Raw genomic sequence first — 15,131 nt, forward strand, 5'->3', positions numbered from 1 at the left:
TGAATCCAATTAACCCACCTAGCAAGGGCAGTCTTTTAGTTAGGGTTACCAAGGTGTACCTGTACAAAGGCAACAGAGTTGCTTTGTTTTCTAAATGGAGCAGGGACGGTCAACACAGTACATAATCACGAGAACTGGATTGACCTGACGGCACAATGGGCGCTCTTTGGGATTTAGGGTGACAACAGCTCACTGAAGTAATCAAAAATCCTTACGATAGAGGGATGACAGTCACAGGAGTGACTCTGCAAGCCTAAAGGGTGAGTCGGTGGTACCAGCATTTGATTCTAGAGCGATAACATGAACTGCTGTATGCAGGACAAAAAAATAGCTTACGGAAGAAGAGGATGGCCTAAAACATTTATTAAGAACTATACAAACTAGGCTAGATCCAGAGAATTGGGTCCGAGTGCTCACACTGGGCAGTAGGAGGGGGTATGTAGCTCTCTGATGACTCTATATCATCTTGGAAGTGATTGAGCAGAGCCCTATATAAGCGTAAGCCCTTCACACGGATATCCGTTCCTTGTCTTTTCCATTCCATGCCCCAAGAAATGTAGCACAAATAATTGCTGGTAACAGTATGTAGATGCTAACTTAGAACCTTTTTATATTTTGAAAAAAGGCCAAGTATTCACCAGAAACACTGGTACCAAAGGTAAATAACTGGTTATTCTGATGGCTATTTCTAACATCAGATTCCTTACCTTACAATATGTACAAAAACATTACCTCCTCAACGATTGAGGTGCTGTGGAGTGGGTTCAGATCAAAATGCCTGGCAGAATCAAGCGGGCAAAATGTTCTTCCCGTCGGGCCTGGCTGTCAAGGAAGGAGCGTTTTGTAAGTGTAGGCACCATCCTGATATCAAGGATAGACAGTGCTCAAGCCAATGTAGTTGTATCAGCTATAGCTGTGATAGAATGGGCTCTCAGACCTTCCTTTTGCCTGGGTGTAGAAGATCTTAATGCAGAGGACTAGCCACCGGTAAAGGCCCCCCTTGCGCAAAGCCGAAACCCACAAAGAAGTTGAACCTCTATTCAAGGGTCTTTCCTGTGATCAATGTAAAAAAGCTTAGAACTCTTTTGGTGTCCAACCAATGGAGCTTCTGCTGCTCTTTGAAGCGGTGAGAGGGAGCAAAAAACAGTAGAAGAGTGATTGACTGCTGAATGTAGAATGGAGTGATCAATTTTGGTCACAAGTCCACCAGGGTCCTCAGCACAAATTTTGAAAGAAAGAAAAGAAAAAAGTAGTGAGGACAGTTGTACTGAAAGGGCATGCAGCTCCGCTGACGTTACCCCTAAAGACTTCGAAGACCACCCACTCCGGGGACCCCACGGATCCCTGCCCCAAACACATCTACCACAGAGCCCCGAGCTTCGGTGAATCACCAGCCTCTCCTTCGAGACTTCCTCCTTCCCTGATGACGGGAAACCCGCGAAGATCAACCCACTCCTGAAAAAACCCTCTGCAGACCCACTGACCTCAAGAACTTCAGACAAATCTCCCTACTCCCGAAACCCGGCAAAAGTCATCGAAAAAGCCTCCAAGAGTCAACTCGCCTCCTTCATAGAACGAAACATACTCGACTCCTCCCAATCAAGTCTCAGGAACATCACAGCATCGGAACCGCCCTTCTCACTGCAACAGATGACATCCGCTCCATCCTCGACAGAGGAGAGACTGCGGCCCTCATCCTCCTGGACTTCTCAGCAGCCTTCGACACAGCCTCACACCGCACCCTAGCCCGCAGACTCCTTGATGCAGGAATCCTGAGCAAAGCCCTCAACCGGATCCGCTCATTCCTCTCTGGCAGAACGAGAGTCAGATTCCCTCCTTTCCTCTCGGATCCCACATCCACCACCTGCGGAGTCCCCAAAGGATCCTCCATCAGCCCCAACTTGTTCAACGCATACATGGCCCCGCTCGCATCCATCGTCAGATCACACGGACTCAACTCCCAATCCAAAAAACCCAACATCTCCAAACACAACTTTCAAACAGGAATAGAAGCAGTTGCCAGGTGGATGAAGAACAGCTGCCTACAACTAAAACCGGACAAAACTGAAGTACTCATTATGGGCCCACACCCCGCTGCCTGGAACGACACCTGGTGGCCCCACCGCCCTCGAACCACCCCCTCCTCCCCCCCCCACCGACCAAGAACGAATGCTGAAAAACCCAACATTGGATCCTTTAAAACCGGAAAACTACCGCCCGATTTCATTGCTTCCCTGGCCGGCCAAAGTCATGGAGGCCCACGTCAACCAGGCTCTATCTGAGCATATGGCCCGGGCCAACGTCCTCGACCCCACGCAGAATGGGTTCCGTGCTGGTCACAGCACGGAGACTGCCCTTCTGGCAATGGTAGAACATCTGCGGAGTGTGTTGGATGCAGGTCAAACGGCAGCGCTTATTTTATTAGACCTCAGCGCTGCCTTTGACACGGTGTCCCATCGCATCCTTCTACACCGCTTGGAGGACATTGGCATTTGCGGCCTTGCTCTGCAGTGGTTCCGCTCCTTCCTTAGCGATCGCTCCTTCTGCGTTGCCACCCCTCCTTTTCAGTCCAAATTTCATCAACTGGACCTGGGGGTCCCTCAGGGCTCCTCGCTGAGTCCCACGCTTTTTAACCTGTACGTGCGGCCGCTGGCTGATGTCGCCAGGCAGTGGGGCCTAACCATGGTCTCATATGCCGACGACACGCAGCTAGCGGTCACGATCAGCGGGGATGCCGAACAGGATGCCCCCAGGATCCGAGATGGGCTGAGAGAGGTGGCCAGCTGGATGAATAACAACTGTCTCCAGCTGAACGCGAAAAAAACTGAGGTGATGATCGTTGGGAGGGGAGCGGATTGCTGGGGGGACGCTTGGTGGCCTCTGGAGTTAGGGCCGGCCCCTACACTAGTGATGGAACTAAGAAACCTGGGAGTGTGGCTAGATCACACCCTTTGCTTCACTACCCACACCAAGAGAGTGGCGGCTTGCTGTTTCGGTGTCCTGCGTGGGCTAAGGCCGGTACTCCAATTTTTGGACGCCCCGACGAGGCAGTTGATCCAAGCGACGATTATCTCCCGGTTGGACTATGCCAGCTCGCTCCTGCTGGGAGTTAATCAATCTGAGATCGTCCGCTTACAGCGAGTACAGAACGCGGCTGCGAGAGCAGTGGTGGGTCTGCCGAGGTCCTGTCCTACCTCTAACACCCTGCGGTCCCTACACTGGTTACCGATTAAAAGTCGGATCCACTTTAAGGCCCTTAGCCTTGCTTTTAAAATTCTAAAAGGATCGGCACCCGAGATCCTCAATAACCTTTTATCCGCCTATGTCCCGACGCGCTCTCTTAGATCACTTGGGCAATCTCTTGCGGTTGTTCCGAGTTTTAGGCTTAGCCGGATGGGCGGTCGTTCCTTTTGTGTGAGAGCTGCGGCTCTCTGGAACTCCCTCCCTTTGGAAATCCGCCTGTTAGAGGATCTATTAGCATTCCGTAGGGCCGTGAAAACTCACTTGTTTTAATTTCCCTCACACTGATCTCTGCACTTTTTGTTTCCTTCTGCGTTGTGTTATGTTCACCTTTTCCATGCGCCAGGACGCTCCTTAGCTGGAGCATCTGTGCGCAAAATAAATGATAATAACATAACATAACATAACATAACATAACATAACATAACGCAACCTCGGAATCATCCTGGACTCCGAACTCAAAATGGACCGCCAGATCAATGCGGCTGTCACCGCCTCCTGCTTCCACACCCTCCGCCTCCTACGCAAGACCTTCAAGTGGATTCCCGCGAACACAGGAAAACTGTCACCCACGCCCTCATCAGCAGCAGACTGGACTACGGCAACACACTGTACGCTGGAATCAACAAGAAACTCACCCGAAAACTCAAGAATGTCCAGAACGCCTCCGCCAGACTAGTCCTCAACCTACTGTGCCGCTGCCACATCACCCAACACCTGTAGACATTACACTGGCTCCCCGTCGAGCTGAGAATCACCTTCAAACTTCTCACTCACACCGCCCTCCATAACACCGGACCCGATTACATAACCACAGCCTCTCGTTCTACGCGTCCCAAAGATCCCTCCGCTCAGCCCAGCTCTAACTTGCCCCTCCCTGCGGCCAAGACAAGGAACACCCTCCCTCTCCACCTCCGCAGACACCAACTCTCGACAAGTCCCTGAAGGACCTCAAGACCTGGCTCTTCGACGAATCACCCTGAACTCCCAGGAGCTGCACGCCCCTCTCCCACCTCTCCGCGCCTTGAGACCCTTCCGGGTGAGTGATTGATTGTTTGATTGTAATCGCAATGTGGGGATGACAGACTTCAAGGCCAGGAGACATTGAGCAGCCATGCATATGCTAGAAAGGAATATTCATGAGTAAGATCAAGATAAGGTCTCACTCTGGCATTACATACGGCTTGGAAGAACACGTGTCAAACCTTTAATAAATCTCACCAAAACCGGTGATTATAACAAAGATGGTTGGTCCAACAAATATAAAAAGTCAAAAGCGTTGACAAATAACCTTTTAGAGTGCTCACGCAAGCACCTTTTGGGCAGAAAACAAGGAAAAGGATGTGTGAAAGATTTGATTGTAAGCAGTGAGTGTCCTTGGGATCACATCAGGTAACCAATTTGTACTTGGGTCAGGGTACATACATTTTATGAAAGGGCGCCTGGCTGCGAGTAGGACATCTACCACTTCAGATGGCAAATCTAACGCAGTCAATTGCTACTGCTCGATATTCATGCATGCAGGTGTCAATTGCATACTTTCGGGAGAAGAATTGGCCCTACTGTCGAAACAAAAGGTCCTACCAAAGTGGCAGCCTGATCAGATCACAAATGTTCAGGTTTGGAGTTCCAGGTACCACACTCTACTGGCCACCCCGGTTCCGCTAGGATGAATTGGTCCTGGTCGTTCTTGATCTTCAGCCATCATGGCAGGAGAGGTAGTGGTAAGAAGGGATACAGGAGTCCCTCATTCTATTCCAGCCGGACAGGGTCTCATAACAAGTGAACAACGTTGTTGACACTGCACATTTAGCAATGCGAAGAGACCTAGCCAGGTCTCTTCCTAATGGTGAAATACACCATTTGCCACCTCAGGATGTAGACACCACTTGAGACCTGCCTATCGACATCTGTTCAGTTAATCTGCTCTGGCATGAGGAGACCACGCCAGGCGATTCGTGACAGAAAAGCAAGCATCCTGGCACGGGACTCTACACTGCCCTGTTGTTGTGGTACCACGTATTGGGAATCTACACCAGTCTCTCTTGATGGATGGAAGGAAGTCCTTCAGGGCCATGCGAATGGACCATAGCTCTAGAAGACTGTTGTGGATCAGGCCCTCCACTGGCGACCAGAGGCCTATGACCTCCACCTCACCCAGATAACCCCACCCAACCCAGCAGCGATGCATCTATTGCCACGGTCAGCTCTGGGAGAGAAAGGAAGAGTGGCGTGCCACAGGACAGCCTGTGATCGGTCAGCCACCACTACAGGCTGTCTCCTCCAAGAGCTGGATAAAGTTGGAAAGGCGGCCTTGATGCTGGGCCCACTGGGCCTTCAAGTTCCATTTTAGGATTCACACGTTTCACCTTGCATAATTGCCAAGGAGGATACACAAGGCTAAGAGGCCAACAAGCCTCAGAGCTACCCTCATTTAGATCCTGGAAAGGGCTTGAAACGTTCGGATTATAGCCCAAATTCACCAGATGCATAGGGGTGCAGAAAAAGCTTTGAACTCCACAGTGTCCAGAATTGCCTCAAGGATGGAATAAGGCTCACTGATGGTGAATATTTGGAGGTCAAAGGAGTTTAGGGCAAACTGGCAATACTACTGGCCAACCGTGAATCATAGGTAACACCAGTAGGACTGTAAAGGAAAATGTGTATCCTGCACGTCCAAGGACTCCATCAAGAATCCCGGCTCCAGAGCAGAATGTGAGCATTTTTTTTTAATTAGCATTTCTACAGGAAGGCATTCAAGGACCGAGATAGACTTGTGGTCCCGTCCTTTTTTTGGGATGAGAAAGAAGCAGGAGTAACAACCACTGCCTTTCTCATAGTTCAGCATCCGCTCTATGGAAATTTCATAAAGTAACAGGCTTATATTCTATAGCTGGATAGACGGATGCTCTTCCAAAACGTGTCCTGGTGTAGAAGAAATATTGGGAGAAGGGGCGGAAAGAAGTTAGGGCACTGCTTTTTAAAAACATTTAGCAAGACTTATCAGTCAGACCTGATGGATTGCCACCCAGGGAGAATTCAGTCTCCCACTGGTTAGGCAAGTGCTGCTGAGGGCAAACTAAAGCGGCTTGCTGGCTGCTGTAGAAGGGGAAGAGGAGCTAGAGGGCTGAAGACCTTGCTAGCCTGCATGACTGGAAGGACTGGACTCTAGTGCTGCCTCACTATCTGGGAAGGCTGTCCCTGTCTATATGCCAACCATCTGGAATAGCCCCATATTTTCTAGAACAGGTGGAGACATTTTTTGGCTGGCATCAACTGCTCCAAGAAACACGTTGCAGCTCTGCTGTCTTAAATGCGTTCCAAAGCAGAGTCCACCCTCTCTCCAAAGCAACAAGACCCATTAAAGGGAATATCCATTTGCAAAGACCGTACATGGATGGAAAAAACGGTAGACTTAATGGAGGCATGTCTAAGAAGGAAAGCACTGGTTCTGATAGCCCTGCCAATGCAGTCTATGGATTCTAACCCAGCAAGGATAATATAGTTGGCCACTTTCTGCTCATCATAAATCATCTGAGCCAGAAGCCTTCAGATCCTGCGGGACTGCTGGGAAGATGCCGCTGGCCATGCCCAAAAGACTTCTCAATTGGGACACTGCATTTGTGATCTACAGGCCCAGGTTGGAAGAGGAAAATAAACATTTCCCTAAGGCATCAATCATTTTGGATTCTCTATCTGAAGACTTGGTTGAAAAAGCATTAAGATTCACCTCACTGGTCAAGACCTGTTGAATGAGAATCTCCACAGTAGGGTGCCTGGTGAAAAAATTCAAATCACCAGGCATTGTCCTATGATGTCTTCTTACTTGCCGGCTAACAGGCTGGCAAGAACATAGTTTCGACCTGGTAGCCATTGAAGCTTTCTAAAGGCATCATTAAATGGGATCAAGGACTCAAATTTCTGTCAAAACATTTGTTTTAGTCTCAATGTAGGGCAACTGTCATTCTAGAACCTCGGCTGCCCCTGAAACACCAATGCAAATGAAAAACTTTTTACCCGTTGGTGGCCCATGTGGAGAGTCAAGCTCTGTCTCAGGGGAGGTGTCAAGCCTACTGTTCTGTAAATAAAGGTAAAAGGTATCAACAGAATATTCTGTGTGAGCAAGATATCCATCTCAACATCTTCATCAATATCCTGGGTGCACCCGGTTCTGGCAGAGGATCCGTGCGAACCAAAAAGATAATGAAGATATTGCTGATAGCCGCAAGACAGTAGAGAGGTGCTGAACACCGATGTGGATCCCTGAGTCGGAGTGGAAGCCTGTACTGGAGTCAGTACGTTTCTGGACAAGGTTCCCAATGGAACCTGAGGCTTGATAGAGGAACCTGCAACAGTAACACCAATGGAGGCCTCTGCGGCTCTGTGAGGCCTTAACGTAGGTCAGAGTGTACTGGAAGCGCATTGCTCCTGGACTGATATAGGACACCATCATTTCCAACAGGTGCATTATCACTGTCAAAGGACACAATATCTGGTAAAAGGGAAGCCGTCTTTGAAATGCCATCACAATCATTGCGGATAGGCTTTGCCTGTGACCGCATGGAGTGTGGTCACCTGGAAAGCATGGGCTGGTTAGGGACACATCTGTGATATATATACCCACACATACCTGTCCCCTTTACCAGCCACTCATCCAGGTAAGGAAAGACATGAATGCAACTGCACCACCGATGAGCTGCCACTGCTCCTGAACATTTGGTATACACTTGGGTGTTGTAGTAACTCCAAAGGCAGGACACTGAATTGGTCTGGAACTCTACTTATGAAAAGCAGACAAACGAAGGGCGAGTCCAATTAATGAGACTATGGAAGTAGGGGGTCCAGAGATCCCGGGTCACCCTGGAGTCTCAAATGTTGAGTAACAGAATGGAGTCCTGCAGACTCCTGATTGAAAGTGATTGAAGTAATATAGCCATTGAGCACCCAGAGACTAAGGACTAGTGTCTCCTCCTATGAGGAATGAGGAAGTAGAGACAATACATTCCTGATCTCTTTTGTTGTGCTGGTACAATATCTATTGCCCTTTGAGAAGGAGCACATGCATCTCCTTTACCAACAGCTGGCAGAGCTTCTTGCTAATGTTGTGTGGAAGTGACAGTTTTGGAGGTGTGGTATGGAATTTGAAGCAATAGCCATGGGCAATGATGGAAAGCACCCATGTTCAGAAGCTGCCTCTCGAGTACTATTCTTTTTTGTCCTGCTGCTCACCTTCCTGACTGATATTGCTGTCTCGGTAAGATATTTACTACTTTGAAACTGCACGGTTTTTGTGGTCTATGAAAAAGTACTTGTAGTTACTGATTCTACAAGATAGCCATGCCCCAGTGGTTTCAGTGTTCTTTCTTTATGAGCATCTCATCCACCTGCGGCCAAAAGGATGATGCCCATCAAATGGTAGACTTACAGTTGCTGCTGCACCTCTGGACAAAAATCAAAGGCTCTGAACAATGTATGTTGAAGCAGTGGGATACTGCCTTGTGGCAGTCTCAGTCACATCAGAGGGGCGTTGGATGTTGGTGCTGAAGATGATGCTCCCATCCAGCACAATCTCTTTCATCCAAGATGTTGTTAAGAGAGCTACTGAATTGGCAATAGGCTGTTGTGCGCTGGGCCTAATGCCACATGCTTTCCACAAGCATCAGTCTTTTGATCTTCTTGTCCAGTGGTTGACATTCACTTGTTCCTGCATAAGTTCCTGTTTCATTACTGTGCACAAGAGTGTCTGCTGGTGCATGGCTGTTTATAAAAAGTGGGCTTTGATTTACTGGAATAAATGACTCTTTTAAACCTGTGAGGAAACTACTCTATACTGGACTGGCTCGTTAAAGGCCACAGGACAACATATTAACATGGTTTGGCACATAAGTAGAAACTGTGTGGTGCGGTGCGCTCAGATTTCGAGGGTCATGAATGAGAAAGTCTTCTTCCTCCTAATCCACACTTAAAGGCACAATGCAATGTTCTGCCTTCCTTACTAGATCTGTGAAATATCCAGATGTGTTGTCAGGCAGTCAAGCGTGAACAGGATATAGCTCCAATGACAAGTCGTCTTGAGGATCTGCACTGTAGTCTAGCCAAATGTTATCCTACCAGTCTATAGCCCTGAGTCCTAATACAGAGAAAGGGGGCTTGCAGATGTGTTGGTCAGAAGCCCAATGTATGAAATGTGGTGGCATCTACTCTTTTCTTTTTAGGAATAAAAGATACCCTAATGTCCGCTAGAACTGCCTTCTCTATGAGAATTATAGGATCACCATATAGTCAAAAGAGGCCACTCAACAAGGAGTCCTGTGTCAGGGTCAGTGTATATTGTTCTGTGGTCATGCTCAGGCTGTTCATTATCCTCTGGAAGTGGTAGTGACATCCTCAGTCAATGTTTTGGGGCATTTTGGGATTGACTTTCATGCCAAAGGTTGATCAGTGCCTTCTCTGCTTTGAGATTTCACTATTGCCGAATGCTGTTTTCAGGGTTGCACCATTTTGACATCAGTGGGTGGTGCTTTTGGCTAGGTTAAGGCATGGCATTCTTGTGACAGTCTCTCATAATAGAGCAGAGGCTACTTCTGAGGTCCATCCACAAGGGGAAGATCCTCGTGTGAATGGGCACTCTTTGCTCAAGACAGAGGGTGCTGTGACTAGTCGGGATACCGGAGGGTTTGTCTTAGTCCTAACGAGGAAAGTTTCTGTGAGGGCCCTGGAGGGTCTTGCTCTCTGGAGGTGAAGTTCTGAGAGGACACATGCGTGGGCCAAACCCCTGTTGGGCTTCCAGCACTACCATATGGGCCCCCTTTCATCATCAGAGTGGACTCCTTTAACATCCATGATGGCCATGGCAGATAGTCAGTAGAGTCCTGAAGCTTCCTCGAGTCCAGGTCTGGAATCCCTTTGACGCTGAATGGTTTATTTGGATTGGAAGACATTACCTACGGACAGTCAGTTTTGTTGTGGTCCATTTATAGATAGTCAGAGGGTATAGCCCCAATGCTGGGCCAACCACAGAAATAACTATTGAGGAATGGGCAAAATGTAAATGTCATTATCTGCACACCCTCCCACCAAACAAGTCATTCTTATTCGACCTGGTCAAAGGATTGTCACACAAACTGGTTCTGCAGCAGTTGATGCAACACACTGTTCACAATGTCTTCAGAATATTGGTTCTACAGCTGGTTAGCATTAAAATATTGTATTTTGGTGTGCAGCAGTAGCAGAACAGTTGAAACTTGTCCAAATAAAATGGTGGAAAAATACAATCTGAGGAGGAGTCTTTGTATTGGCACATGGTGGGCTTCAAGGAAGGTATCGGGAGTCACCTAAAAACAAAAACACCTTTTTCAAACAAAAACGTCACTTTTCTGAGCCCAAAAACAGATGTAGCAGTGTGCACACCATGTCATCTTCAGCAGCAAATGATACAAACTAGTTTTCTTTGCAAGGTTGTAGTTTAGGAAATTCTAACACTGCTGAGCAGAATTTGTTCTGCACTAGTCCACCTCCTCTGAAGAGTGAAAAGGCATAGTTGGGCTACCGATCTGGAAAGGCAGGTTGCTGTGGTAAGAGTTATGTCCAACAGGAAGTCTGCAAAGAGCTGTTCTATCATGAAATTGTGTGAGTTCCACCAAAGTAGTTAGTGCTTTATTTGAGGCAGGAACAACACCAGCTCATCTCAGTCGCTTGCACAATAGAGGGCACAAGACACTCTTCCAACACATGCATGTAGAGATATGCATTGGGTAGCTATATGACCAAAGTCATCATATGCCCAACATTTAATCACCACTCTCACAAAGGTTATGACATCTGAAAAATTGGAAGCAGACTCTGAAAGGCATGTACGCGCTCCACTGATGGGAAAGCTAGCGCTGACTGTGTGTTTAACATTGCTCCAAGATAACGTTTCTGCACGCCAGTGGACCCTAACTGATGGGAGCTGGGATACTGTTTCCGAGTATGAGATATGCATAGCTGAACTGTTTTTCCTTTTACCAGCTAACTGTTCAGATACAGGTAAAAATAAAATCTCTGACTGCTGCAGTGAGCTGCCACCAAAGCGACACATCTAGGGAACACTCTTGGTGAAAATGTAAATGTGTAAAGTAAATTAAACTGTTAACTGATAATGGTTACCATCTAGCATAAATCAAAAGTATTTTTGATAACTTGATGGCACTGGGATGTTGAAATAGGAGGCCTTCAGGTCGAGAACCCCTGGGAAGCTGCCGTGCAGTAGTAGATTCACCTCCAGTAATGTCGTCTTTAAGTGGATTGCCTGCAGGAAGATATTTGAAATGTGCAAACTGATAAGAGGATGCAGTGTGCTGTCCTTCTTCCTCGATTGCCCCTTTGCCTAATACTGAGTGAATTTCTCCCAGTAACCGAGGCATATAGCTCTTTTTAGTTCTACGCTTGCGTGGTATCATATTTCGACGTAGGTGCCTGCCACAATGAAGTAATTACTTAGCAGCGCTGACAACACCCACTCATCCATTGTTCTTTTTCTCTATTCAAGAAGGTAATCCTGAAGCCTCCTGCTATCAAGTACTGAGTAATATGGGGATGTTGGATGAAAAGAACAGAGTCATAGTTTAGTAGAAGCTTAGACGTCTGTAGTTTTGGAGATTCTGATATTCATTATTTTATAGAAGACGATCATACATTCAACCAAGATCTCCAAAACCTTCATCTTCCTTTTGGTAAGCCATCAGTGAATCATTGTAGAGAATCCCAAAGGGTTCAGTCATACCTGTTCAGAAGGGCAGTAGCACCAACAGATTTTGTTGTTGATGTGGCACAGAAGGCGCAACAAAAGATTCTACTTAGCTGAGAAGACAATAGCAGAGTTTGGGGGGAGGATCTGACTTGAAGAATAGGGAATCCCCTATCAGGAGCCCTGTTTTTTTAGGAAGAACAGATGGAGCTGCCTTTGTCAAAGCAGCACCTGAAGACAGTTCCACTGCTGGTTTGAGCAAAACTGGATCTAGCAGAATGAGGAGTCTTTATGGCAAGCACTGATGTGCTGCTTCAAATGTGACTAAAGTAGTTGTTAAAGTGGTTGACACAGGAACGTTAGGTTTGTTCACCCTCTGATCAGAACATCTTGAAAAGTATTGATATCATCGATATAAAGAAGGTCTGGAAAGATTTCAAAGCGGAAAAAGCCCAAATGCTCTGCGCACCAAGATCCTGCCACCAGGAGCCAGGACCAAAGCTGGAGCCCTTGCCACTAGGAGGGCATGACTGGGCACTGGAGGATTGGGAATCCTTAAAGCTGCAGGGTCTGTGTATCAGCTTTGTGTGGCTTTAACCTATCAGACTTCATTGCCGCCCAACTCTCTCCCTCCAATTTCCTTTGGATAAAGGTTTGTGAAAGACTTTTATAGTCACCTGGTTTATTTGGCGACTGTTTAAAAAAAGAAAATAGAATTTGGCCTATAGATTCTGTAACGAGGCTGCTAAAAAGTATGTTTTACATGAGTAAAGTTAGCTTTTCAATTCAAATGTGAGACCATTGTTATTTTTTTTAGAAGTACCCCAAGCTCCTGTGGGAACGAGATAATTCTGTTTAGGATTAGCAGGTGGTATCCCCCGAAGGAGAAGCATGTTCCTTAGTTCAACATCTTCCAACTGTTGACAGACATACCCACGAAGTAATTGTAAGATCTGGTGTGGGATGCAAACCTTAAAATGAACATTGCAAGTGAGAGCAACAGTAAAAACCTTTTTCCACCAAACAAAACTCCTTAGGCACCAGCCCTCCCCCGCTACCCATACCCCAGTGACACTTGGTGGAGTGGGCTTTTATCAACTCAAAATAGACTGTGAAATGAGCTTGTAAAGGCTGTCCGGCTCTCAAATCAAACAACTATAAAGGTAAATAAAATCAGCTAGGAAACTGACTGTTGAACTGAAACAACATGAATCTGTAGCAGCCATCAATGAAAGTCCTAACTGACTCATTCTCCAAGACAGTTTGCATTCAGCACTCTCTGACTCGCATATAAAATGCTTAGAAGGCAAAGCACCCAATTACTTGCAGCAGAAACTTGTAACATACTCTTCTACACAGAATTAATTTCCACTCAGCAGAATGTCTTGCGCTCGGCCCCACAGTCAGATGTAGGCATAAGCGCTACAGATGTTCCTCAACAGCAGCTCCCAAACATGTAAGCAGTTCAAATAGAGACTCAAGGTCCACCTTTTAATCCTCAATTATCTCTAGCATATTGTGTGGTGCAAAATGTTTTGTATTTTAATTGAGTTTCTGTATGTACTTGGCATGTGGCGGTGTACTTTGGCTACATAAATGCCTTCATAAACTGGTCACTGTAACCATGAGCGTGCAGCCTTTGCATAATTCCATGCCCTAGGCACCCAAAGTAACTATGCATCCTCCCGAATCCAGTGCAATTATGCCTTGCTCCTTTTGTTTCCATATGCTCCCCTTCATAATTCATGTGCCAATAATCAATCACATGTCCAGCATACACATCACAAATGAAATCTAATGATGTGGAATTATGAATTCTCCACTGTGCTGCTGCAGCTACTTCACATTTATCCCTCAAAGCATTGACGTTGTCACATTCCTTGACCTGTAGCTGTGACAGATAGTTCACCGGCAGTGGCAGTACATGTAATAAAACATGGCAATGGAGCACTATCATCTCACATGGCTAGGCTGCGAGGGCTTTGTATGCTGTGGGCACTGTTGCATACAGAGTTACAATGCAAACAAGGAGATACAGGGAAACCAGGTGTACTTTGTTCAGCAAGCACAAAGAGTAGCAAGGAAGGGGTTTTCAGTTTGTGAAAATAACTTTAAAAAAGGAGGATAGAAGCAATCCATGTCACGCCAGAACACACAACTGCTCTATGAATTGGTATGACCACACTCACAAGGGCAATGGCTGCACAACCACAGCTATGGGCCTAATGAAATCTTGTTTTAGAGAAATGCACATCTGCAACAACCATGTGTACATAAATGACATTTGTTACCTAAGAGTGCTCAAGGTTTCTTCATAGTTTATGTCAGCCGGGCTTAGGGCAGCAATCATGGCAGTGCGAGAGTTTCCACCTAAGACAACAGAACAGCAAGAATGAACAGGATAGCATGACACTAAGTATAACATATAACGCAAATGCAACCAATGATGTAGTACACACTGAAATCTTATTATCAATTTGATGCCCTGATAAGAAATCTACTGGCACTTAAACACAACTACACACTACAAAAAGAATGTCTGCAAGCATCATTTTATTCAAACTAACCCTGGGCGGAACACTACGCTAGCGGAGTGTCCGTTGTTTGCGCAACTACGCGCTACGTGAATTGCACGTAGCACAGTGCAAAGCCGTGTAGCATAGCAGGCATTTTTTGCTCAATCGCTGTCCTCGACGCCAAGTTGGCGACCGCAAGGTTGCAAAATTACCATCCCGGCGAGACTTTTTCCTCGTTCGCAATCAGCAACATCAAGTTGCCGAACGAGAGCGTGGAAAATAAACCTCCCGCGAGATTCTCAACGCGGGGAGGCCAGGTTTCTCATTCATTGCGAGTGGTCGCGTATGCTCGCGACCGCTTGCCAGGAGAAACTACCAGTCCGCGATGAGAAAGCTGCCGCATGAGTACAAATCTACTTGAGCTGCAGAAAACGATTGATTGCACTGTGCAAAATGCCGTCTGCAATGATTGCACAGTGCGGACAAGCATCCGGCACTGTGCAATCAGTGCGAACAGCATTTTCCCTACGGCACTACACAGTTCGCGTAGCTTGCGTAGTGCATTTCGTGTAGCTACGCGTAGCGCTACTATGCGAACTACGCCCAGGGTTAATTCAAACATGTATCAAAATTAATTCTAAGTAAAC

General features: G+C 46.8%; 1 protein-coding gene across 1 annotated transcript in view; it reads right to left on the reverse strand.

Annotated features, from left to right (window-relative positions):
* The window catches only part of KIF1C (kinesin family member 1C), a 912,154-nt gene that overhangs the window by 352,308 nt on the left and 544,715 nt on the right, over positions 1-15,131 (reverse strand). The window contains exon 11 of the mRNA XM_086946204.1: positions 14,260-14,338. Within this exon, the coding sequence (XP_086802330.1) occupies positions 14,260-14,338 (79 nt within the window). The remainder of the gene's footprint in view (positions 1-14,259; positions 14,339-15,131) is intronic.

This window comes from Lissotriton vulgaris, chromosome 12 (genome assembly GCF_964263255.1).
Source record: "Lissotriton vulgaris chromosome 12, aLisVul1.2, whole genome shotgun sequence".
Taxonomy (NCBI): domain Eukaryota; kingdom Metazoa; phylum Chordata; class Amphibia; order Caudata; family Salamandridae; genus Lissotriton; species Lissotriton vulgaris.